We start from the raw sequence: 26,846 nt of genomic DNA, 5'->3' as shown, positions 1-26,846 counted from the left end.
GGCGAAATTGCATAATGGAACAATGAATCATTAACGTCTTTCACGTGTGCGAGGAGAATCGCATATAAAAACTGCATTCAACTCTCGTATCCATATAAAACTTGTGCACTGAAATCTACCTGTAAAAAGAAGTATACAGTCGAGTGAAGAGGGTCGTAAATGCAGAAAAGGGTATTTCATAATTTTAGGTCAACGCATAGATAAAAAGATTTATTATTGTGATTTATACAATAACTTTGAAATTCTTAAATTAGTTTCTTTCATTGAATACATTAAAGAAGTGAAATGACAATAATTTTAGTAAAAATTTATCATAGTTTATAGTATTAAGATAAATAATTAAATTACAAATACATTTTATAAATCACATTTGATACTTGATTAGAGCATAGTAGTAAATACTACAAATTATAATAGTATGCTCATTGGAAAAGCTATGATTTTTGTCTTTACTTTGTTTTTCAATAATCTAACTGATAGTTTCATATAGTTTTTTTCGTAATCAAATAAAATGTGAAGACAAAATTGAGAAATTTTGAAATATGCAAAAAAAAAATAGGTAAATAATTAAGATTACTTTACTTAGTTATAAAGTAAAATGATTGAGAATGTTATGTAATAAGTAATTATTAAAAATCTTGTAAGAATGTTTTTATTATATAGAAATTGACTTAAATGCGACTTAAAGACGACAAAACGCTTTAAAAAAAGTTCTTTGACAGTTGTGTGTTAGAGTGTTCCAAAATGGAAGTAAAAAGAGAAAATTCCATACGATCTTCAGTACCATTACGACCAAGGGGAAAAGTAAAAAAAAAATGTGTTGTTTGTGGAGCCAATACAATATCGAATGTAACAGCAAAACGTTGGTTTCAACGCTTCTATACTGGTAATATGGACTTCGAAGATGGGACACGCTCTGGTAGGCCAATCATCGAAAATGTTGATAAAATCATGGAAATCGTGTGAAACGCTCAGAACTTTTTACTTCACCGAATATAAAACGTGAGGATGCGAAGAAAATAAAAAAATATTATAATTCTCAGTCAGTAATTACCATTATGTAACAATTGTTATATCAAAAGATGCGTAATAATAGGCCATTCTCTATGTAATTATAAAAAATATAAAAACTTTTATAGATTGACTGTTAATTTGAAAAAACAAAAAGTCTTATTAATTTTTATGAGAATTGAAATAAAATATACAGAAAATACTATCACACACTCTTGTTTAATTACTTATAAATTTTTATATAAAGAGACGTGATTTCAAAGAAATTTGACAGTAAAGTCAGTAAAATCATCAAATATTCATTCTATGACTTAATTTGGTCATCATATACTTCAGTATGTCAACCAGAAAGTATGTAATCTTTGATTAAAAAGTGACATCTTTCAAATAACATTGTCAAAAGTTCATCATAATGCTATCTATACATATAGGATGGAAATATAAATAGACGTTAAATTTGTTATATAGATATTTGAGCTAATGTATATAAATGGTTTTATCCAGGTGATGAGAAAATAACTATGTTTTTTTTGTGATTATTGTGGATTAATGGAAAAAAATAACATTAATAACGTAATTATATTCTCGGACAACAAAGGACTTATAGAGAAGGGATGAGGACAACAAAAAAAGGGGATGTTTGGATCGAAGGGTCGACGAATTGTTTATAAACCATGGTTCGATTCCGTTCTAACCGTAATGCGGACCAATTTATCCCCTTTTTATCTTATCGTAACAATCTAATAATGTTATTTTTTCTCTTCTTTGTTGTGCGGGAGAAGAATGGTTGCTTCCAGAGAATCGATTATTACAGATAATAGAGTGAAAAAGGGGATGAACCTGAATGTGGGAGGTACAAAAATCAAGGAAACAAAATACGACTCGCGAAACAAACGATGATGTACCTCATCTTTTTTCCCTCCTCGTCCAAAGCCACCTCACTCATAACCTTCTGACACATGTAATTTCCGTCCTTAAACTAAAAAAACCCCACATAAATCATCAAAAAGAACATTATATACACACACACAACAAAAAATAAATAAATACAAGAATACGTGACTATTTTTAATTTCCGAGGAAATTAGATTTTGTCCCGAGAATAATTGAAACACTAGGCTAATTCACTTCCTCTCTTTCGTATTGCAACAAAATTCAATAGACGAATCGAATACATTCATACATTCAGCTGAAATATGTCCGTTACTTATTTTATTCTTTATTCGATTCCCTTCTTCCTTTCTTATTTTCGGTATAAAATAGAGATTCCGTGTGGATCTAAGCAAACGGGGAAGGACAAACATATTGATTCCGTGGATATCCGATAAGATATAAAAGCGAAGCTCCCCCAAATCCTCATCGAATTTTATTGTCCAATCTTATTAGCGGAATAAAGTTGTCTGCACGACCAGGAAAAAGAACTTGCGAATTTCTACACACGACGACAACGTTGTAACACGTCTACTCTTTACATCACCTCCAATGATATAAAACTGTAAACGCTTCAAACCGGATGAGAATTTATCTATTGATAACTCTCACTTATTTATTATTTACTGCGATTTAAAATCTAGTAGTTTTTGTTTTGTTTTGAAAAATTTTGTTTTTTTTTTCCTGAAGTTATCAGGCCTGAAAACATTGTTTGTCTGTTATTTATTTGACTGTGAAGGGTGAAAAAATAATAATAATTCTTGTCGCAATGGGCCAATTCGGGTTTGCTTTATGGGCTTTGATTGGAGCGTAATGTGTCCGGAGCATACGGACCTTATGGCCCCATAAATACCGGCATGTTTCTGCTGGATATGAAGAGAAAGCATAAAGAAGGCAGGTATGAACATATGGAGAAACATTAAGCTTTATTTATAACTATCGAAATACAATGTTTTTCCTCGGTTCGATATTAATGGTGGATGCGCCGGGGCTTGAGACCCCTAAATAATATTAAGCGGATTTACGGGCAATTCAATAACTCAAGAAAATGCATCACGTCTTAAGTTCGGAACTAATGTTTCTCGTGTTTTGACTTTTATAGAATATTAAAATCATACTTGGAAACATACATAATTTCAGCTTAAAATATTGAAGACTTTTATGTGCTTTACTTTTTGGATTATCTGGATAAGAAAATTATAATCCAGATAAACTCTAACAATTTGAAAATACTTAGATTTAATCCAGAAATTAGTAAAAAGTTGATAGAAATAAATTATAAAGGTTTTGTTTTTACTATTTTCTTGACAAATTAGAAAATAATTACCACAGTTTTCAATTAAAGTCGAAAAATAATAAAAAAATTACATAATATTTTCTTGCTTATAAATTATATTACAATAAAACTATTTTTTTTTTGAAAAAGAGGCAAAAAACAACAAAATATCCAATTTTTGTTGTTTTTTTTTTGTCAAAATGTTTACAACTCGAAACACCGAGTTTTCTTTACATTGGGATTGTCCACCAGATTTCCCTTTGTCGATTTATTAATATGCGGTTTTGCATGTGATCCTTTTATTTGTAGCCAGGAGAACGTATCACATTCGTAACGTAACGTATAAAGCATGAAAACTTTTCGGTCATAATCCGCTTAACAGGGAAAACTCAACATAATACTATTATATAAACCATGATTTACATAAACACGGTAAAGAGAAAACTGAAAGAGATTTTCATTCGACACAACAAAAAATATAAATAAATTCACTCGTGTTTCGTTTGTTGTACGAAAATAAAATAAATGGTTTGAATGAAAGAAAAGAAGCTTAGTTTTTTTTTGAGGTTTATAATATTAAAATATTTGTATCTAAGTAATTGCGTGCTCACAACTTGTATAATTGTATATAAATTAATGAAAAAAAATATTTAAATTAAATTTTTATTTAATTATTTTAGAATTCTAGTAAAGAAATGTAAATATTTTTTATATAAAAATGGTAATAATAAATTGGAGTAAAGAAAAAGAGTCGTATATAAAAATTCTATGAAGTATATTTTTACTAATTAGAAAATAACATTATAATTTTATCTTATCTTATAATTCAAATTAATTAGTAAAATGAGGCTGTTGTCACCTTATATAATTAGTTAACTTATGTAATATAAATTCAATATTATAAGAATAATATTCCTTAAATTATAAAAACTTTAGTATAATATTATTATACTAATGATTATTGCATAATCTGTAAAAGTAACTAATCTGTATTAAATGTTGTATAAAGTTAAATAACTTAATTTACACTTGTTATTTCTTTCAATGAAATTTATCAATGAAAAGAAGAATTTAGCATAAAAATCATATATATGTGATTTAATGTTAATAAATGTACTAAATTAATTATAAAACCTGAAAAAAAAATTTTTAGTTTTGTTAAGAAATTAACACTAATAAAATAATAATTTCCTGTCCTTCTCAAATGACGCAAATTTGTCATGAACACCTGCACGATTAGCTGCATGAAACACTTGCACAAAACACCTTCATGAAAACCTGTATGAACACCTGCACGAAACACCTGCATGAACACATGCATTAACACCTGCATGAACACATGCATTAACACCTGCATGAACACATGCATTAAGACCTGCATATTTGCATTTACCTGCAAATTTGACTTTTTGCTTCTTTATTATGTTTTTCATTCGTGCCAGTATCTTTTCTTTGCCGGGACTCTATCTTGTTCAATAGATTCTGCGAATAATATAAATTTAGATTATTTGTTAGTTGATGTATATTTTATAAATTTCTAAAAAATAATATTAAATCATTTATTGTAAATATTCTTAATGGAATTTACAAATTTCTATTTCTTTCATTAACGGTTATCAATCAAAATATAACATGAATTGAGCATTAATGTTAAATCAATACAGTATAAAACTGGAAAGGTAGAACGATCTCCATATATGTACTTTCTTCATGCTGAAATACGATTTGTAATTGCATGAAAGATTCACAGCAGAGTTTAACAGACACCACGCGAGTACTGTTTTTATAATAATTTACAGTGCCAAATCTGTCTTGGATTGTTGAATATGCTAAATATAATTACATAATATAAATAAGTACATATTTACCAAAAAAAGGGCAGTATAGTAGAGAAAGGGAATGCAATCTTATGGATTTGGCCAAACTGAAAGCATTTATTGAAGTCTAACTTTTTTAAATTTTTATAAAAATAAACATGCTTAGAAGTAACTAACGTTATGTTTGACGAAGTTTCAAAGTAACAAAGGTTTACACGAAAGTAACAAAGGTTTAATAAATTTTTGATGTCGTATAATTTTATTCACAATCTGTTCATAAATGTGAATATTGAGTAAATTATGATGATTTTTTTAATTTGTTGGTAGGCTATCGTCTTGTAGGTTAACTTCAGTAGTATATTGATGCTCTGCGATTCCACTATTTTGACTGTGAATCTGCATCATTGTCCATCGACTTGGCTGAAGGTTCATATACTGAACCTCATTCATTTTACTGTCCATCTGTAATGAACGATGGCTCTATTGCACCGAGAGGGCTCACAAAGGGCCTGACTTAACGAGGAATCGAACCGGCGCCCACGAAATAGGTAGGGCAATTTAACCGTTAGGCTATTAGTGGCAAATAAAATATGAAATTACTTATTGAAAATATAAATTAAAATGTGACACGAATTCAGCATTAATGTGTTAAATCAATAAAGTATAAATAATGCATGTCGAAGTTTTGAACTATTGCTCCACTTTCAAATGAATTAACGTTACAAAATCAATTAAAGAACGTGAGAAACGTGCAGTTTGCAAGACGACTTCAATATTGATGAGTCCCAATTCAATTGTCTTCAGCCAATTGTGTTTTGTTGAGAACTACTATGAAAAAATAAATTAACGTCAATCGATTTGGTGGCTTTACAGAAATTTCATCCCTCCTCTCCATATGTATAAATGCGTAATTGCTGTGGGGAGTTTTATTGGGTCAAAAATTGATTCGCGTTGCGTCGGTTTCAGGTCCATTTTGCGGCGGAGGCGGCGGTTTCCGACGATCGCCACACGAATATAAATTATCAATTATCAGCAACAAATGAACAAAAAAAAATTCACATTACACGATGAAGCATAAATATTTATACGCATCGACGCGAAGAATATACACGGGATTGTGTGGGGTTGGAGGATGCGAAAAGAAGGAAATACAAAAGAGGGCACCAAATAAAAAAAATCAAGAATAAAGGATGTATACTATGTGTAGTATATTGAAGCATGTATCTGGCTCGTATCTCTGTTGTTCATGCACATTGTTCCATTCCATTTGAAGTCGAAACGTGATTATTCCGAACACACACACACACAAAGCATAAAAGAGAAACAGAACATTTGATCGGACGACAATTCCATTTTATTTTGCGTTCATCTGTGCCACATACTTCTCCTAAGATCTCTGTCCTCTTCGTGTATCTGTAATGCCTTCTCCGAATAGTTTTCTTCTGATGTGCAGTACTCGAAGGCTTCCATTAATTATGATAATTCTGACCCGGATCGGCTCGAGTCGTAAATGGTTTTCATTTTGTGGCCCAATTCACGAAACGACTTAATACATGCAACACGCGGCCCCAAAGACCTTAACTCGGGAGTTCTAACTACATGGAGAATAAGTACGAAGGAGGGAGAGAGAAGGGTTTAATTAAATTAAAACAATTCTATCGATGACCGTTGAACAACAAACAACATCCTAACAAGAACAACAAAACTACTGGATCATTTAGCATAATTGGAAGACAAAAAAAATGGATTTTCGAGATTATTATTGTTAATCGCTTCACTTTTATTAACTCGGTCTTAATTATATGGAGGAATAGGGATTAACGCAAAATTAAATAATACTAAACAACGTTAATATACGCGAAAATAAGGATTAGGCTTCAGTAAGTTGTTAGTTGCAAGTTAAAGTTAAAGTACTTGAAATACTGTATTTACGGTTTTAATATTTTTGTCTGTATCGATTAAGATTAGGATTAAAGCAATATGAGATAATATGTTGATTATTAAGGTAAAAATATGCGTTTATAAGCAAGTTTTTGAAATATATCAACGTGTTTAAGCAACAATTCTAATTTGTTAGCTGCAAGTTATAGTAATTGAAATACAGACTTTCTAGGTATTTACGGTTTTAATATCTATGTCTATATCTCAATAAGGATTAAGGCAATAAGAGATAATACATTGATTATTAAAGCAAAATTAAGGGATTATTTGCAAGTTTAAAAAACATCGACGTGATTTAAAGTTAAGTTAAAGCAATTGAAATACTGTATTTTTATGTATTTATACTGTATGTTTTAAAATCTTTGTATGTCTCGAATAAGATGAGGATTAAGGCAATATGAGATAATAAGTTCATTATTAAGGTACTAATTATTTGCAAGATTAAGACGTGTTAAATTTTCAACTCTAAGTTGTTAACTGCAAGACAAAGTAATTGAAATACAGGCGTTTTTTCGTGTTTACGGCTTAAATATCTTTGTCAGTCTCGAATAAGATAAGGATTAAGACAAGATGGGCTAATAAATAGATAATTATAGCAACAATAAGAGATTATTTGCAAGTTTAAGAAAACATTGACGTGCTTTAGCTTCAATACATTTTAGCAGCAAGTTAAAGTAATTGAAATACTGTATTTTTAGGTATTTACAGTTTTAATCTCTTTGTATGTCTCAAATAAGATGAGGATTAAGGCAAGATGAGATAATAAGTTGATTATTAATGTACCAATTATTTGTAAGATTAATAAATATTTTCAACTCTAAGTTGTTAACTGCAAGACAAAATAATTGAAATTCTGCGTTTTTTCGTCTTAAATATCTTTGTCAGTCTCGAATAAGATTAGGATTAAGACAAGATGGGCTAATAAATAGATTATTAAAGTAACAATAAAAGATTATTTAAGTTAAAGAAATACATCGACGTGTTTAAGTTTCAATTCTAAGTTGTTAACTGCAAGTTAAAGTAATGGAAATATTGCATTTATAGTTATGTTTTAGCTTCAATATGTTGTAAACTGCAAGTTAAAGTAATTGAAATACTCCATTTCTAGGTATTTACAGTTTTAATATCTTTGTAGGTCTGGAGTTAAGATGAGATAATACGTTGACTATTAAAGGAAGAATTTTCAAATTTAAGAAATATATCGACGTATTTAAGCTTCAATTAGTTATTATCTGCAAGTTAAAGTAATTGAAATACTATTTTCTTTAAGTATTTGTCTGTCGTTTATAAGATAAGAATTAACACAAGATGAGATAATACATTGATTAAAGCAAAAATAACGGATTATTTGCAAGTTTAAGAAATACATTCATGTGATAAAGTTTTATTACGCTGTTTGTAGTAAGTTAAAGTAATCGAAATACATTCTTTGAGTATTTACAATTTAATGAATAAAATTTTAGGTCTTTGGATGAAAATGGTAGCAAAAAAAGAGAAGTATATAAATAATGTATGTAGGGATGAGGGTGAAGTTAAATGTATTGAATTGGGGACATTCATTCTCCATTTTTTCCAATACACTTTAGCTTCTAATTTCTTTTAACATAAAATATTATTACTTAATACATATTTGAAATTTAAATATGAATTTTTATTTATTGAACAAATTTTATTAGCCCAATTAACTTTTTTTAAAAATTAGAAATGTGAAATCAAATTTTCATTAATATATCAAATATTATTAATTAATCAATAAAATAAATAATTTCCTTAAATTTCATCTAATTTTTTAATTAATTAATCGCAAAATTAAACAATTATCTACAGTTTCATTGAATTTAATCAAATTTAGTAAAGAAATTTGAGAATTATTTAAAGAAAAAAGAATTTAATCAAAGTTAATCAAAAAATTACATAATTATTGATAATTCATTGGATTTAATCAAATTTAGTATAGAAATTCGAGAATTATGTAATATTCAAATATGACAACGAGTAATTTTTTGCGTTGAATAATGTCTTTTTCATATATGTTTTTATAATGAAAATGAGTAATTCACTCACATAAACCTTTTTAACGTACTTTTGTTTTAATAACGCGAAATAAATTTTAAATTAGAATACATAAAAATGAACCTATAAATATTGAAATGAGTACTAGGATTTATTTCTTTTTCCTTTTTATTATTTATTTTTATCCTGAGAATATGAATGAAATCAATAAAATTTAATGTTGAAGTTGCTATAAAAACATAAAAATATTCTTTGTGTCTTCTAAAGTCTTTGTGCAATTAGATATGTAAATTGAAATATAACAATACCTCGCATAGTGCTGCTTCGATCAGTCCGGATTCAATATTGTTTGAAAATATTTTAAGATAAACGAAATTTTAATGAATTAATTACACAAAATATTTTTTCCTTTTATACAGTCGAGTTTCTTTTTGTGCGGTTAAAATATCCTCAAATAGTCCGGTAATAAAAATTGTTATAGATATATAAAAAAGTTTTATTCATGTAAAAATGAGGCTGATTTTTATACAAAAAGTTCGTTTTTTTGCCTCTATACAGTCAAGTCTCTTTTTGTGCGGTTTAAATGTCCTCGAATAGTCCGGTAATAAAAAATGTTATAAATATACAAAAAAATGATGTTCAATAAATATTATAAGTTTTATTAATGTAAAAATGAGGCTGATTTTTATACAAAAAGTTCGTTTTTTTGCTTTTACAATTGAGTCTCTTTTTGTCCTGGAATTGTCCGGTAATAAAAAATGTTTTAAATATACAAAAAAAAAGATGTTTCATAAATATTATAAGATTAATTCATGTAAAAATGAGGCTGATTTTAATACAAAAAGTTCGTTTTTTGCCTATATACAGTCGAGTCTCTTTTTGTGCGGTTTAAATGTCCTCGAATAGTCCGGTAATAAAAATTGTTATAGATATATAAAAAAAATTGATTATGTTCCATAAATATTATAAGTTTTATTCATGTAAAAATAAGGCTGATTTTTATACAAAAAGTTCGTTTTTTTGCTTTTACAATCGAGTCTCTTTTTGTCCTGGAATAGTCCGGTAATAAAAAATGTTTTAAATATACAAAAAAAAGATGTTTCATAAATATTATAAGTTTTATTCATGTAAAAATGAGGCTGATTTTAATACAAAAAGTTCGTTTTTTTGCCTATATACAGTCGAGTCTCTTTTTGTGCGGTTTAAATGTCCTCGAATAGTCCGGTAATAAAAATTGTTATAGATATATAAAAAAATTGATTATGTTCCATAAATATTATAAGTTTTATTCATGTAAAAATGAGGTTGATTTTTATACAAAAAAGTTCGTTTTTCTTTGCCTTTATACAGTCCAGTCTCTTTATACAGTCGAGTCTCTTTTTGTGCGGTTTAAATGTCCTCGAATAGTCCGGTAATAAAAAAATGTTATAAATATACAAAAAAAATAGATGTTTCATAAATATTATAAGTTTCATTCATGTAAAAATGAGGCTGATTTTTATACATAAATGATCGTTTTTCTCGCATTATACAGTCAAGTCTATTTTTGTGCGGTTTAAATGTCCTCGAATAGTCCGGTAATAAAAAAATGTTATAAATATACAAACAAATAGATGTTCCATAAATATTATAAGTTTCATTCATGTAAAAATGAGGCTGATTTTTATACATAAATGATCGTTTTTGTCGCATTATACATTCAAGTCTCTTTTTGTGCGGTTTAAATGTCCTCGAATAGTCCGGTATTAAAAATTGTTATAGATATATAAAAAAATTGATTATGTTATAAGATTTATTCATGTAAAAATAAGGCTGAAAATAGAACGTCTAAAAATATAAAAAAACAGGGATTCTGGGTCAACATCCTGTGACATTTTAGGTGCTTCATTTCCCTAATCAAAGCGGGTAATTTAAATAAGTCTTTCAGCGTCATCCGTTCTGTAAGGAAAAGCTAACCGCAGCGAAATCTTTCCTTCTCCTTTCAATCGCTGCCCTTTCCCTATTTTTTTCCTCTCTCTCTCTTAGTTTGTGTATGTGTATATATGTAACCTGTCCGAGGAGCTGAAATCGTTTTTATCATCCGAAAAAGGCGACCGCTTGTCATATTTGGGTCGCATATATTTTCCGCACACTCGTCCTGAATGGACTTGCATGTAAGTGTGTACTTGTGCCTTGTATATATATATAAATAAATGAGGGTTGGTGTGAGTGAGTGAGAGGAGCACGCTGAGATCTTGGGGATGAGAAGGAAAAACTGTGTAGGTGGAAAGCGTAAATGGGGATGATGATAAAAAAAAGAGAGGGCATTGCGCAAAGCGGAAACGGGAAGGAAGGAAGTGAACGTTTTTTGTGTTTCCGAGTGAATGCGCCGCGCAAGGACCGCAGAATGCGAGCGGCGTGGCTTGGGGTGAATGGGTTGCGAAGGAGGAGAAGGACCTCCCCGTGTATTTGTGTCTGCAAACTAGGTATGTTTGCTTTGCGCCATCCACCCACGCTCCGATTCACACTTTTCCTTCTTAACGCACATTAATTAGGAAGATGTAATTAAAATACGCCTTGGAAATAATTGGAGACGAAATTAAAACGTATACACGACGAGAGGAGAAAGAGCAATGAAGATACAGAAATTCATTTAAATGAAACTTTATACAGTATTTAAAAAAAAGTGTATACTATAGTAAATATTATAATTTTAGTAATTTATTTAATTCTGAAGAATCAAATTTTTCAAGTAATAGTAATTATTATAAAAAATTAACCATAGTATTATGATTATCTCATTAGCGTAATTAGTTATCAAGTAATTAGAAAAGAGACATGAATCGAATAATTAAACTAAGTCATGAAAAAATATATAAAAATGGTAAAATCTCTGATAGGGTTCTTACGTAACCATAATTTTCAATAGGATTTCGCCAGAAAAGACATAATTTTAAGGATTCCGTCAGATTATATAAGGTATGAAGATAAGATCTGATGCAAAACTATAATTAATCTTGCTTAGTACGTAGCTGTATGCGGCGGATTAGCAATGGTTGTATTGCCTTATTAGCATTCAATTAGTCTGATTGAGTACCGGAAAATGATCTTCAATATTAATAATTTGATGTATTGGCAATTATAATGTTAAACTGCACGGAGGAGGCTTTGGGCATTAACGTTTCATACGACGACAGATCTAGAGTGAGAACGTGCTCTGACAGTAATGGCAGGATCATGTCAATTTCATTCGTTCTAGAGAAATTGTAGGTTGGTGATACTTGTGAAAAACATGGGCTGTCATGTTTATAAGTTATAAGTGTATAAGTTTATAAAAATGATTACAATTAAGGTAGTAGTAGTTTGTATTAATGTCTTAACATATCATTCATTTTTGAAAATAGTCCTTTGAAGTTTTAATAATTTCAATTCAATTAAAAATAAATAAGTAAATAAACGATTTCTATTAATTAATTTTAGTTTAGCCTTAATGATAATGTCTACTACTCATTCGTATTTTAAAATATGAAAGATTGTGACTACAAATTCAATTTAAAAATTTCATTCAAATGTTTTTAAATGAATTATAATTATAACAGTAATTGTGTTCAGCTTGAAAGATCATTTCTAAATCTCATAAAATAATCATTTGAATCTTCAACAATTTCAATTGAAATGAATTTTGTACAGGATTTTTTTTTAAGTAATAGTTGTAGTTAGTAATTCATCTTTAAGGATTATATCTAAATCTCATTCATTCATAAATCGCATTTTTAATTCTTATTTTGCGAAACTGCTGTGTATTACTATGTCGTGGAGTACGCTCTGATTTTGCATAAACAAAGTTGCCAATGTAAAATATAGTTGGGCGGATATATCCGCCGCTCGTTTAAAAAGTTAAAAAAGCCTTTCTATTCTTCAATATTTGAATATGCTTAACACTTTTTTCATAATTATTACAATTAGAATCATATTTTTTGAAACTTTAAATAAGGAATATAAACTTTTGTTTTTTTTGACTTACCGATGACTGTGAGATGGATGAAGTGGCTCAGATGCGGCGTGGAAGAAACCTGACATTCGTAGATGCCGGAGTCCCTGTGCTGCGGATACTTGATCTGCAGAGTCCAATCCTCCGAATGCGGCTGATGGATAGCCCTGAACCTCTGATCCGAGGTGTACGTGTACCTTCCCACTGTGAGCAGGTGCACGTCCCTATGTCTCACCCAGGACACCTGCAGAGATATCTGCAAGGTTTAACTAATCATACAAAGCGAAAAGCTTGGGCCACAACGTAAAGAAAAAGAAATAAACACAAAACTGAAAACTAATAAAATTCCGATTCGTATGTTATTAGCAGAAAGCAGTGCTTGTTATATATGTAGTTACGTAACGTCGCATCGAGAGATAAAGAATGACAAAAAAAAAGTGTTTGTGTGGTGAAATGTGGTGAGTTAATACTGTGTGTGTTTGGTGTGGGTACGTGTTTGTGGGCAGTGCAGAACCTAAGATAACACCAATTACTATAAAACCAAAGAACTATAAAATGAAACGGGTGCAAAACCGTGCGATGGATGAGAACGATTCACGACCCTTTCTTTTCTTGCGCGCGTGTATTCTTTCGATTCCGGAAACGCATCAATAAGATTTATGCGGTATATAGCAAATTTGCAAAAGATTTCACGGTCCCAAAGTGCGAACAAACGTTGCCATCAATCATCGCGATGAGGGGAAATGAAAAAAAAAACGATTCGGTGGAGGAATATTGGATTCGCAAAGAGAGAGGAGAAAAAAACGAAATTGCGATTAATTTATCGGGACACGCCCGAACGTCAGGACGAATTTAATTGCACTTATATTCCCTTCCAGATATACACACAGCACCGGGATTATATATATATTTTTTTTTAATTTACTTTTTTTTCATCATCATCCAGTATGAAAAATATGATGGGAACGAGTCTGATGTAACTGCAATTAAAAACTTTTTTTTGAGTTCGCGTCAAAACTGGATTCTAAACTTTCGTTGTTCGCGTCGGTGTTTTCTGTTTGCTCTTTTTTTTTATTCGTTTTGTTTTCTGTTTATTTTTTCTGGTTGTTGTTGTTGCTGTGTGGAATTAATATAACGGTGTTTTCGCTTCGTGTTTGTTTTTGGCGTGTAGATTAATTTGACTGAGCTTTTCATGATGATGGATGGATGCTTCTTCTTCTTCTAGTAACTAGAATCTAGTTGATAGTTAGATGAGATCAAGGGGGAGATAGTTTCGGTTTCAACGGAAATATGTTGACTCTCTTTGATAAGTTCAATTTGTGTACGAAGTATTGATTGATCTTGTTGTTGTTGTTGAACTTTGCAATCAGATACTTTGTGAAAGTTCATTAAAGTTAAAGACATAATTTATTTTTGTTATATATCACATACCAATAATATTTTAGTAAATTTAGTTAATTATTACTCCCACATTACAATAATTATAAAACGTACTCTGGAAATAAAAAAATGAATCGAATGAATAAAAAAATAATTGTTAAATCTAATAGATTTATATTTAAAGTAAAAATTTTTATATGAATATTATTGAAAATGTTAAATATGTTGTAAAAACTTATTAAAATACAAGAAAAACTTAAATTATGTACTAATAACAAATAATAACATTTATTGTAACAAATCATAAGACGTACTTAAAAAATAATAATATAATATTACGAAAAAATAAAAACAAATTGTTCTGGTACAAAGGGCTATTGACCATAGGTTGCCTTATGTACTAATATATAATACTATGGGCAAATGCGGCTATTCGTTGAGTCAAGTGCGGCTTCAAATTCTATTTTGCAATACATTAAATAAATAATCAGATTGTGACTCTCTTTCGCCTTATGTGTCTATCCCTATTATATAATTCATAAACTAAAAATTGTAATATTAACATTATTCTTATATTTATATATCAGCCGTTATATAAAACGTGGTATATGTCCAGTTTTGGAAAAAATGGGTTTATGGTAATTTTAGTAAGATTGTTGTGTCCAACCGTTATTATTTCAATTATTATTGTTAATTTAGTGTATTAATGAATTAGAGACATCCGTGTCTTAGTCTTAGGCGTGTCTTAGTCGCCTTATTATATAAATATATAATAAAGAAACCTTCACCCGACTATATCGAAATCCCGAATAAAAATGTTACAGTAGAAATTTATAATAATAAAAGACACAGTCGGGATTTCGGTTGTCGGGCTTGCGATTGCCACCGTTTCTACACATACATATATTTCGAGGGGTCGCAGAATATTTTTTTTAATGCAAAAAAGGGGTCGCGGACCAAAAAGAAGTTTAAGAAATGCTATATCTTACTAAAATTACCATTAACTATTTTTGTCTAAGAAAATAGATTTATGCGATAAATATGTTATTAGGTCCACTGGGACCTAAAAAAAACTTATATTTTCTTTAACAATTTTAATAATTTTTATTGCATAATAAAATTTAACAGTTTTATAGTGTAAGAAAACATCACACGACTTGATTAACGTTTATCAATATTCTTAAATCGATTCAAACGCAAACCCTTAAATATCTCGATATATGAAAAAGTTGACTTATACCATTTTGCAAAATAACGGTTCAAATCAATTATATTTTATGTAAAGAAAAATCTATATATGAATATTATTTTTTAATGTTGGATACTTTAAAAAAAGTAAAAAGTAATGAATAAAAACTATAAATTATGTTATGATATTGGAAAGATTTCTAATTTATCATTGTTACATACGTTTAAATAATATATTTCCCACAATATGTATGTGTACCTTTAATAATATTTATAAATGCATTTTATAAAGTTAATTAAATTTAACCATAATTATTTCAGTTTGTCATATTTTCATATGGTTTCACCAAATATACGTTAATTTGAAATTTAATTAAATATTCAAAATGCTGTTAATTACGAATATTCTATAATTATTTGTATTGATTTTAATAAACAATGAAAACATATAATGAAATGTTACTTATTATATAGTGATATCAATGTAGTTTATATGATGTATTGCTAAACTATTATTAGAAAATATTATATAATTCAATGAATCAGAGTTTATATAAAAATTAGTATAATTAAAGAAAAAAAAACGAATTTTATGATTAATGTGAATATTTTCTGGTAGCAAAACTTTTATTTATTTATTTGTAATTGTAACTTGTACATTAATACTGATTTGCAACAATTTATAAAGAAAAAATAGTTAAAATATTTGTATATAATTAATTTTGATATTAATAAATTATTTCATTTTACATGAGTTTTTCTGAAAATATTGATTAATTAATATTATTTATAAAATTGAAATATTGGGTGAAGTAAAAAGTTCTGAACGTTTTGTTCCATATATCGAGATTTTTCTTGAGACCAGCCTTAAGCAAATGTTCCAAACGATTTTTTGGCTAATCTTCAGTTCATCGTGAGATATAGCTTATTAAAGCCATCTAACGAAAAACGCTCAGAACTTTTTACTTCACCCATATGTTTATATTCATTTGTTATTCATTATCAACATTATTATATAATATTAATATTTTTTAATTATAGTTTCTATGAGTATTACATGAAATTGATTGTACATTTTTTGTAAGTAAAAAAAATAGTTTCAATATTAATTATTTTGATTTATATGAGAGTTTTGCTGGTAATAATAATTATACAATATTTATGGAAATGCGTTAAATTGTGTTTTACTACATTTGCATTTATATTTTGTGAGATTAATAAATTATTTCCCGAATTATTTGTAATAATAATTATATAAAATTTATGAAAATGTATAAAATTATATATAATTTTATATAATTATTATTCACGAAGTATCTGTAATTGCAATCAACTTTTTAATTAAATATTCGAAACGTAATTACTTATTAATTTTGATTTATTTGAGGATTTATAAAAGGATATGTGTTAAAAATGTTTTTACTAATGGAAAAGATGTGATGGAATGAATGATTAGCTAGGCGATTGTATGAGGAATGAATGGATGAAAAGACTCACTGTTCTGTTGGCCAAATTTTTGACGCGACAATTTAGGTAAGCAGTCTTTCCTAGAAGAGCCGTAACATTCTTGGATGCGCTCGTATCGAAGTGAGGTCCTCTCGCGCTATCGGCCAAAGAGTTGCTGGAGGCGCTGCCCGTAGACTGTACTGCACTTAGAGCTGAAAACGAAAGAAATTGTTAAAAATTAATATAAGAAATTTGATTAATATTTTTTAATTGTAATTGATTGTAACAGAATATTGATTTCAAATATGAATTACACAAAGAGATGTTAAGTTATTGGTGGAGGATGTAAAGAAATAAAAAGAACTATAAAAGAAATGTTGCTTTTTGGTAGAAGACGGTAAGGAAATTTAAAAAAATATGCTTGTAATACTAATTTATTACAAGTCACAAAGAGATTTTTGAGTTTTTGATTAAGGAAGTAACATAATCAAAGAACAATGAAATAAATAGATAAAACAAATAAAGGAAAAATTAATAAAAAATTACAAATAAATGTTAAGTTTTTGAAGAAAGATCCAATAAAAGTAAATTATTTGCAAATAAGTGGTGAAAAGTAATACATGAAACATTGATTACAAATCACAAAGAAATTTGCAGATTTTGGTGGAAGTTGTTGGCTCTTTTTCTCTTCCAACAAAGAGTAAACTATTAAGAAAGAAATGTTTAAAACTAATTTATGAAACATTGATTGTAAACAATGAAGATTTTTTTTTGTTGGATCTTGTTATCTCTTTAACTCTTCCAACATATGTAAAGTATTGAAAAATAAATGGTTATAACTAATATACAATACATTGATTATAAACCACAAAGAAATGTGAAAATTTTGGTGGAAGTTGTTGGCTTTTCACCACTTCCAACAATAATAAACAATTAAGAAATGTGACGTTTTTGGTGGAACTTGTTGTTTCTTCAACTCTTCCAACAAGAGTAAACAATTAAGGAATGTGAAGTTTTTGGTGGAAGTTGTTGTTTCTTCAACTCTTTCAATAAATGTAAATAATTCAGAAAAAAATGGTTAAAACTAATTTATGATTAATTTCAAATTAGAAGAAAAAATATTAAGTTTTTGAGGCAATAAAAGTAAATTATTAAGAAATAAATTGTTAAAATTAATATAAGAAACACTGATTTCAAATTACAAGAAGAAATATTAAGTATTTAGCCAAAACAAGTAAAAAATTAATAAAATTAATTTCAAATTACAAAAAGAAATGTTAAGTTATTGAGCCATTAGAAGCAAATAATTTAAAAACAATGTTAAAACTAATATAGGAAACATTCATTTTAATTGGAAAAAAAAAATGGAAATGTTAAGTGTTTGAGCCAATAAATGTAGAGAATTAAAAAAATTAATGGGTAAAAGTAATATAAGAAACATTGATTTTACAAAAAGATATATTAAGTTTTTAGTCAAAACAGTTAGAAAAAATACTAAAAGAAATATTAAGATTTGTTGCAATGAAAGGGAAGAATTAAGAACGAAATGGTTAAATGGGGTTGCCAACACTTTACTGCACAAATGGCGGCAAATTCAAATCTTGCGTTAATTTTGGGACACTCTTTATAAGAAACATTGATTTCAAATTACAAGAAGATATATTAAGTTTTCAAACAATACAATTAAAGAATTAAGAAAAAAATACAAAAAGAAATGTTAAGTTTTTCATCCAATTAAAGTGAAGAATTAGGAAAGAAATGGTTAAAACTAATATAAAAATCGCTAATTTCAAATTACAAAAAAGAAATGTTAAGTTTTTGTGCCATTAAAAGTAAAGAATTAAAATAGAAATGGTTAAAACTAATATAAGAAACATTAATTTCAAATTACAAGAAGATATATTAAGTTTTCAAACAATACAATTAAAGAATTAAGAAAAAAATACAAAAAGAAATGTTAAGTTTTTCATCCAATTAAAGTGTAGAATTAGGAAAGAAATGGTTAAAACTAATATAAGAAACATTAATTTCAAATTACAAAAGAAATGTTCAGTTTTTCTGCTATTAAAAGTAAAGAATTAAGATAGAAATGGTTAAAACTAATATAAGAAACATTGATTATAAATACAAATCCCATAGAGATGTAAAGTTCTTTTTTGGTGGAAGAGCCGGTGACGTTGTCGCAAGCAACGGAATAGAAAAACAGAAGAAAATAAAATGTGTAGAGGCGAAACTTGGAAGCTAGTTTTAATTAGACACGAACTCCAGTAAATCATCAGACTAACGAAACACGACCGAACGTAGAGAAATAAAAGAATGAACAAAATATATATATGTATGTAGAAGAGCGAAGTTAATTTAGCGAAGCATTAAAGGATTTAGCGGTAGATGAGAGTTGGAAATTTTTTAAATGAAGCTAGTTGCAGCTTCCAGAAATCTCGTTCCAAAATAAAGGGTTTTCAGCATAGTCAATTTATGTCTTAATTCTTTAAATCACTTACAAAACGAGATTTTAATTAAATGCATATTGAATGATGTTGGATTATTTTTAACTTTTTCTATTACATAATAAGAAATTTAATCAATTAAATAAAAAAAAATAGGATTTCTAATTATTGTTGGAAATTTTAAAGAAATAAATTAAGTCAATTTGATTAAAAAAAAAAAATGATCTGTTGAGTGGCTTCGATTTTGTTTTGAAGATGTTGATGGCAGATGAAGCTGGGGCAGATGGATGCATTAAAGAGAGTAGAATTAGTAAACTTAGATTGGGAATTGCTGAGGAGGAGGAATCTAACGCCGCCTCCGATTTTAATGAAGAAACTTCCTTGCGAAATTATATTAAAAATCAATTAAACGAAATGCAAATTCATGTGCACGGAAAATCCTGGTTCTTTTGCGAGATATTACTGCTGTTAGTCTGATTAATTCAATTAGCGTTGCTACCTATTCGCTTTGTTTGTATTCACTCTGCAACTGTTCATAGTTTACTTTGCTCCCGATTCGCATGTTCTTTAATTAGACCGTTTTCCGTTTATTTACGTAATTCCTCAATGAATGTTTCCCATTATTATTTTTTGCGTATTTTAAACCTCCTGTTAGTAATTGCTATTATTAAAATGTTATATAATCTACAAATGGGAAATAATTAAGTATTTATATTTATTTTATAACAATTGTAGTTGAAGAAGTATTCATATTTCATTGATTATATGCTTCATTCTATCAATTGTTGCAAGTAAAGCCTATATAACAATATATATTGAGTTGACAAGAAAGTAATTATAATTAGTTTTAAAGGACTTTAGCTTCCTTTGCGAGTAATTTTGTAGTTAGTATGGATTCAATTTTAACAGGAGTTGCAAAAACGAACATTTTTTACTTTTTTATTTCTGTAAGGGCAAGAAAGCTGAGGCTTTCAAAGCGATATGTAAAGTTTATGATGTTGATTGTTGATTGTTTTTCATTCAACCAAATCAAAGTCATAATTAAATCGTATCATTATTCAACTATGCAACAGAATGTATAAAGGTTAAATGTAACGCACATAACAACTTGAACTAGATAAGAATCTCGATATGCGCATGAGTTGAAAAAGAAAAAAATATTATTGATTGTCAAATTATTATCCTATACCAATTTTTGTGTTAGGTGTCATTATTCAAAATATTGATTGTCAAATTGTTGTCTAATGTCATTTTTTGTCGACAATTATAATATTGATAGTCAATTTGTTAGTTTATATCGTTTTTCATATTGGGTTTCATTATTTTGTCGGTATTCAAAATATTTATTATAAAATTGTTGTCCTATGTAATTGAGTTCATCAGCAATTAAAATATTGATTGTAAAATTGTTTACATATGTCAATTTTTATATGGAGTATCAATATTTTGTTAGCATTCAAAATGTTTATTATCAAATTGTTGTCTTATTTCATTTTGTTTATCGACATACAAAATATTGATTGTCAAATTGTTATCCTAAGTAAATTTTCGTATTGGGTGTCAATATTTTGATAGTATTCAAAATATTGATTGTCAAATTGATGCCTAATGTCATTTTTTGTCGACTATTAAAAAATTGATAGTCAATTTGTTATTTTATATAGATTTTCATATTGGGTGTCATTATTTTGTCGGTATTCTAAATATTAATTATCAAATTGTTGTCCTATGTCATTGAGTTCATCGGCAATTAAAATATTGATTGTCAAATTGTTATTATATGTCAATTTTCGTATTGAGTGTCAATATTTTGTTAGCATTCAAAATGTTCATTATCAAGTTGTTGACCTATGTCTTCTTTTGTCGAAAATTAATATGTTGCTTTTCAATTTGTTGTCCTATTTCATTTTGTTTATTGACATATAAAATATTGATTGTCAAATTGTTATCATATGTCAATTTTCGTATTGAGTGTCTATATTTTGTTAGAATTCAAAATGTTTATGATCAAGTTGTTGACCTATGCCTTCTATTGTCGAAAATTAATATATTGATTGTCAAATTGTTGTCCTATTTCATTTTGTTTATTGACATATAAAATATTGATTGTCAAATTGTTATCATATGTCAATTTTTGTATTGAGTGTCAATATTTTGTTGACATTCAAAATGTTCATTATCAAGTTGTTGACCTATGTCTTCTTTTGTCGAAAATTAAAATATTGATTATCAAATTGTTATCATATGTCTATTTTCGTATTGAGTGTCAATATTTTGTTAGCATTCAAAATGTTTATGATCAAGTTATTGACCTATGCCTTCTATTGTCGGAAATTAATATGTTGCTTGTCAATTTGTTGTCCTATTTCATTTTGTTTATTGACATATAAAATATTGATTGTCAAATTGTTATCATATGTCAATTTTCATATTGGTTGTCATTACTTGTCGGTATTCAAAACATTGATTGTCAAATTGTTGTCCAATTGAAATTTTTGTCAAATTTTTATTGGAATAAATACAAGAATATTTCAAGTAATTAAAATGTCGATTACATTTTAACTTTAATAAATAAATTTAGTGTATGGGATTATAACACATCTAAAATACTAGAACATTTTAAGTGTTTAATACTGAAATTACATAATAACAGTAATAGATGATTGTAGTTGATGTTACTATAACATTAACGTTACCTAATATTTTATGATTTACGATAGTTAAATTGTGTCATGAGTGGCGACATAAAACCCAAACCGAAAGGCACTTCGAAAATGCGCACTAAATTTTGCGGCGCGCGATAATAAACATAATGTAATTAAAGGTATGAACGAGGGGCCTGACACCAAGCCGCGCGTTGCAGTTAGATCATAATCGCCTGAAGGGTGAGAGCAGAGAGGAAGGGAAGAGAACATTGCGTGCAGTAAATCATACCCAATTTGGGCTCCGTAAAGGGGTGGACCCGACGTAATAAGCTCACCCGAACATCCCCAGCAAGAAGAAAAAAAAAAGGGATAGAAGAAGAAAATGAAAACGAGCAGCACGAATAAAAAAAGTAACAAGAAATACTACCTTGAATTGTTTCTGGTCGTGGATCTCAAATATGAGCACAGGGGGATTCCCCGCCAGTTTGTTTTATTTTATTTGCGCTTTCGCCATCTCATATTACATATTTGTCTGTCTGGGCTGTTTCTCTAAACAATTCAGATGGAATATACAGAACCGGAGTGTAAGAGAAATACTGAAACATTTTCAGAGAGAGAGAGAGAGAGAGAGAGAAACAGAGAGAAGCAAATAATAAATAAAATGGAATGACGAGAGGAGATGCAGAAACGAGAGATGTTCCCTCTATATATTTTATTAGTTCTGAGAGTGGAGCACAACAACAAATAAATCGCGAACGCGACAGTTATGCTTTGGTTTTCCCGAAATCCCATTACATTATACTGACGTAATCATTCCAGTTACTTTCTTCTACTTCTGCGTACTTTATTTTTTTTTATTATTTATTTACTTTATTTGCTCTCTTTTTGTTTTCGCTCCACTTTAGACAAAATACAAAATTAACTGACTTTGACGTCCCAAAGCTTAGAACCGTCTTTGGGGAATAGTTTCGGTCCTACCAAAGGTTTTCCCATATAGAAAGTTTATTTGTCCGTCTAAAAATCGACAATTTCTCAATCACAAACAACAAACATATTTTAGTTTCCATAAGTTTAGGAAGAATTGTAAATTACATAATTGTTAAAAAAATAAAATCGATTCTAATTTACTATTTATTTATTCTTTTTTAACTCGGCAAGAAAAAAAAATCGTTTTTTTAGTGTAAAATAAAACTCTTCTTTTTGTATAATAAGAATTAACTGTAATCAAATTCTTTCATGATTCCACGCTAATAAAACTTCTGGTCCTTATTAGCAAAAAAACTGCGATTTCAAGTCATCATAATTAGTCAATGCTTTTCCAATCAAAGAGTTTTGCAAAATTCGAAATAAATGGAAATCTGATGGTACAATATCCAATTTTCCACGAGTTACCAAATATGTATGATGATTGCTATTGTTTAGGTGAAACACGATTTACCAATACTGGTCATAATTCTTTGATTGTTTTTTCCAGTTTCATTAGTTGTTGTCAGAAAACATCTGAATTGATCGTTTGATTCCTTGGATGAAGCTCAAAATACACAACATCTTTGTAATCCCACCAAATTGATAACATTGATGCAATTCATCTTTCAATGTGATTTGTGCTGGTTCCGACAATGTTAAATTCAGCAACAATTAGAGAACCAATATATGAAATCGGATACAAATTATTGACATTTCATACATATAAATATATAATTTTAGTACCAATCTTTTATATACTGATTAGAAAGTTGTAACCCAATACAAAAATTGAGATAGACGACTAATATTTTAAAAATCGACAAAAACAAAATGATGTTGGACACAAAAACTTAATAATTTTAAAACTAGTCTCTTGAATATAGACAAAAAATGTCACCCAATGCAAGAATTAATATAGGACAACAATTTAACAAAACATATTTTTAAAATAGACACAAATAAAATAAAACCCGACAGACAAGAGACTTATAGCGACAATTTGAGGATTATCAGTTTTTTTTTCTCACAGCCAAGTGTTAAATCTGTTGATAGTTGATAAAGATGTATTTTTATGTATGCTCAATTTTGAATATTTCATCATTAATAGAAAATGTACATATTTTCAGAGGAAGGTAGATTTTGGTTGATTGATCAAAAATGGACCAATAAAAAATATTATGTAATATAAAATTTATTTATGATCATCTACTTGATGTGTGTCTTCAATGGAATGGAATCAACACAAAGAAGCATCTCGACACTCCTCTGTTTTAGTATTCATTTTTTTTTATTATGATTGTCGTTCTCTTTCGTCACACGATACGCTGCAATATTGATAAAGTGCTGTGTTGTTGCTGAAACGATTCCCATCCAGTGGATATATAGAATTTCATGCCGTAATGGAAACGCATTTTTTTTCCACACTGTACTGCAGCCATAGACAGAACCTTCAGGCCCACTCGAAGGAAACAACATTTGGAATTCTGCTGCGGATGGGCGCAACGATGGGCTTGGATGTCGTAAAATCCATCCTAGGGTCAACTTACACAAAGCTGTGTATCAACTGCACACTCCTTCTAAAAGGGGTTCGAGCAGGAGGTGGTTGAAGATGAGATGTCTGTGTTTGTGCGTAGCTTTAGTCCAGCGGCTCCAAAAGTTACTCGTCGAAAAAAACTATGCAATTAATCTTCTTTGAAACATTCCTTTCTTCTGTTCGTTTCTTGGTTATGCATGAGCGTGCACATCAGCGTGATGCGGATGGCCTAGAATTCCTAGTAGAATGGCCCGAGGGGGTGAATGATCATGTAAACTTTGAGAACTGCTGGCGCGTGTATATACACACACATACATCTGTATATGCTGAGTATCACGACTTCAACAGGGGATTTCCAAGTTACCAACTTGCCATCAAAGGTGTATCAGACAGACGGGAAACTTGTGTAACGCTATACACAATGTGTATTAGAAGGACCAGCAAACGCGCCCTTCCAACACCCTTCCCAAAATCCGGAGTTACAACTTAATTAAATTACTTTTGGCTGCGTTATTTGGGTACAGGCGCGATTTCCGATACATTAGAGCCATGAAGGAAATCAGAAAAAAAAACAAAATTAATAAAAATAGAGGAGTGGTTTTCTCTCAGAGCTTCGCGGAAGAGCTTTCAAAGATTTAATAAGAATTTCGTGTCGGCTTATATCACGTATACATCTCACGCTCACTTTTCCTCTCTCTCTCTCTCTCTTTATGTATGTATATACATATTTAACGCCGTTTTCCCTTTACCGGTTTTTTTTTGGGGCCATATATAAAATATGTCATAGCAATAATATGCAAACGACGAGCGCCCGCGACGCCATCATATATTATCGTTATTAAACTTTTCGAGCGAGTTTTAAACGCAAATGATTGATTGCCTCTGGCAGCAAGAGACAAAAGGTTACGTTTATGTATGCCATTACGCATTACGTGTATTGGAAGTTAACATTCCTGACGCACACCGTAATTAAATTTCATTAGAGCCAAGACAAAAAGACGTGGTTTCGAGCGATTCTCGCTCGTAAATTCAGACCTCGTTCTAATTCCATCAAACATTATTGGAAACTATTAAATCTAAGCTATTATTAAGTCAAAACATCATCAATGTTGAAAATACCGACAAAATAATTGTGATCAAATGTAAGATAGATGTAGTGTATCAAACTCAAAGTCAACATTTAATTTATAGTTAACTTTTTGTTAAAAATTGAAGGTTTATATTAGAAATAGCAAATAGATTGTCGCTCGTAAATTCAGACCCTGTTCTACTTCCATCAAACATTATTGGAAGCTATTATTATTTTATAACATCATATAAATTTACTGGTATTTTATGTACATACTCAATGTTGAAAATACCGACAAATAAGATGATCAAGAATTATCCATAATTATCAACAAATTTAAGATAGTTGCAGTGCATCAAAATCAGCATTTAATCTATACTTATCTTCTAGTTAAAAATTGAAGGTTTATATTAGAAAGACCAAATAAAGGAAATTTAACCAGATCATCGCTCGTAAAATCAGACCTCATTCTACTTCCATCAAACATTATTGGAAACTATTTAATCTAAGCTATTATTAAGTCATAACATAACGACAATCATGTACATACTCAATGTTGAAAATACCGACAAAATAAGAACCAGATTTGTCCATAATTGTCACCAAATTTAAGACAGATGCTGTGTATCAAAATCAATATTTAATTTATACTTAACTTCCAGTTAAATTTGTAGGTTTATATTAGAAATACTGAATAAGTAAATTTAAATTTGATGGTATTTTATGTAAATTGTCAATGTTGAAAATACCGACTAAATAAGATGCAGATGTGTCCATAATGTGTGCAGATGTGTTCTAACTTAAGACAATTGCAGTGTATCAAAATAAGCATTTAATTTATACTTCATTTTCAGTTAAAATTGAAGGTTTATATTAGAAATAACGAATAAAGGAAATTTAAATTTGATGGTGTTTTATGTAAATTGTCAATGTTGAAAATACCGACTTAATAAGATGCAGATGTGTCCATAATGTGTGCAGATGTGTTCTAACTTAAGACAATTGCAGTGTATCAAAATAAGCATTTAATTTATACTTCATTTTCAGTTAAAATTGAAGGTTTATATTAGAAATAACGAATAAAGGAAATTTAACAAGTTTGTGGCTCGTAAAATCAGTTCTACTCGTTCTACTTCTAACAAACTTTATTGGAAACTATTAAATCTAAGCTAATCTTAAGTCATAACATCATATAAATTTGCTCGTATTTTAT

At 28.9% G+C, this 26,846-nt stretch overlaps 1 protein-coding gene across 5 annotated transcripts in view; it reads right to left on the bottom strand.

Moving 5' to 3' along the window:
- Nucleotides 1-26,846, bottom strand: part of LOC108563051 (T-lymphocyte activation antigen CD86-like) — a 270,481-nt gene that overhangs the window by 15,519 nt on the left and 228,116 nt on the right. For 3 of the 5 annotated variants that reach the window (XM_017921603.1, XM_017921605.1, XM_017921608.1), the window contains exons 2-3: nt 17,024-17,184; nt 12,992-13,214 (exon numbers count right to left, since the gene is read on the bottom strand). In XM_017921603.1, the coding sequence (XP_017777092.1) occupies nt 12,992-13,214; nt 17,024-17,184 (384 nt within the window). The remainder of the gene's footprint in view (nt 1-12,991; nt 13,215-17,023; nt 17,185-26,846) is intronic. The other 2 variants (XM_017921604.1, XM_017921606.1) reach the window with 1 other exon arrangement.

Source organism: Nicrophorus vespilloides, unplaced genomic scaffold (genome assembly GCF_001412225.1).
Source record: "Nicrophorus vespilloides isolate i.1.1-1 unplaced genomic scaffold, Nicve_v1.0, whole genome shotgun sequence".
Classification (NCBI taxonomy): domain Eukaryota; kingdom Metazoa; phylum Arthropoda; class Insecta; order Coleoptera; family Silphidae; genus Nicrophorus; species Nicrophorus vespilloides.
The sequence above is the reverse complement of the archived record's forward strand: the minus strand, read 5'-3'. Positions and strand labels throughout refer to the sequence as shown.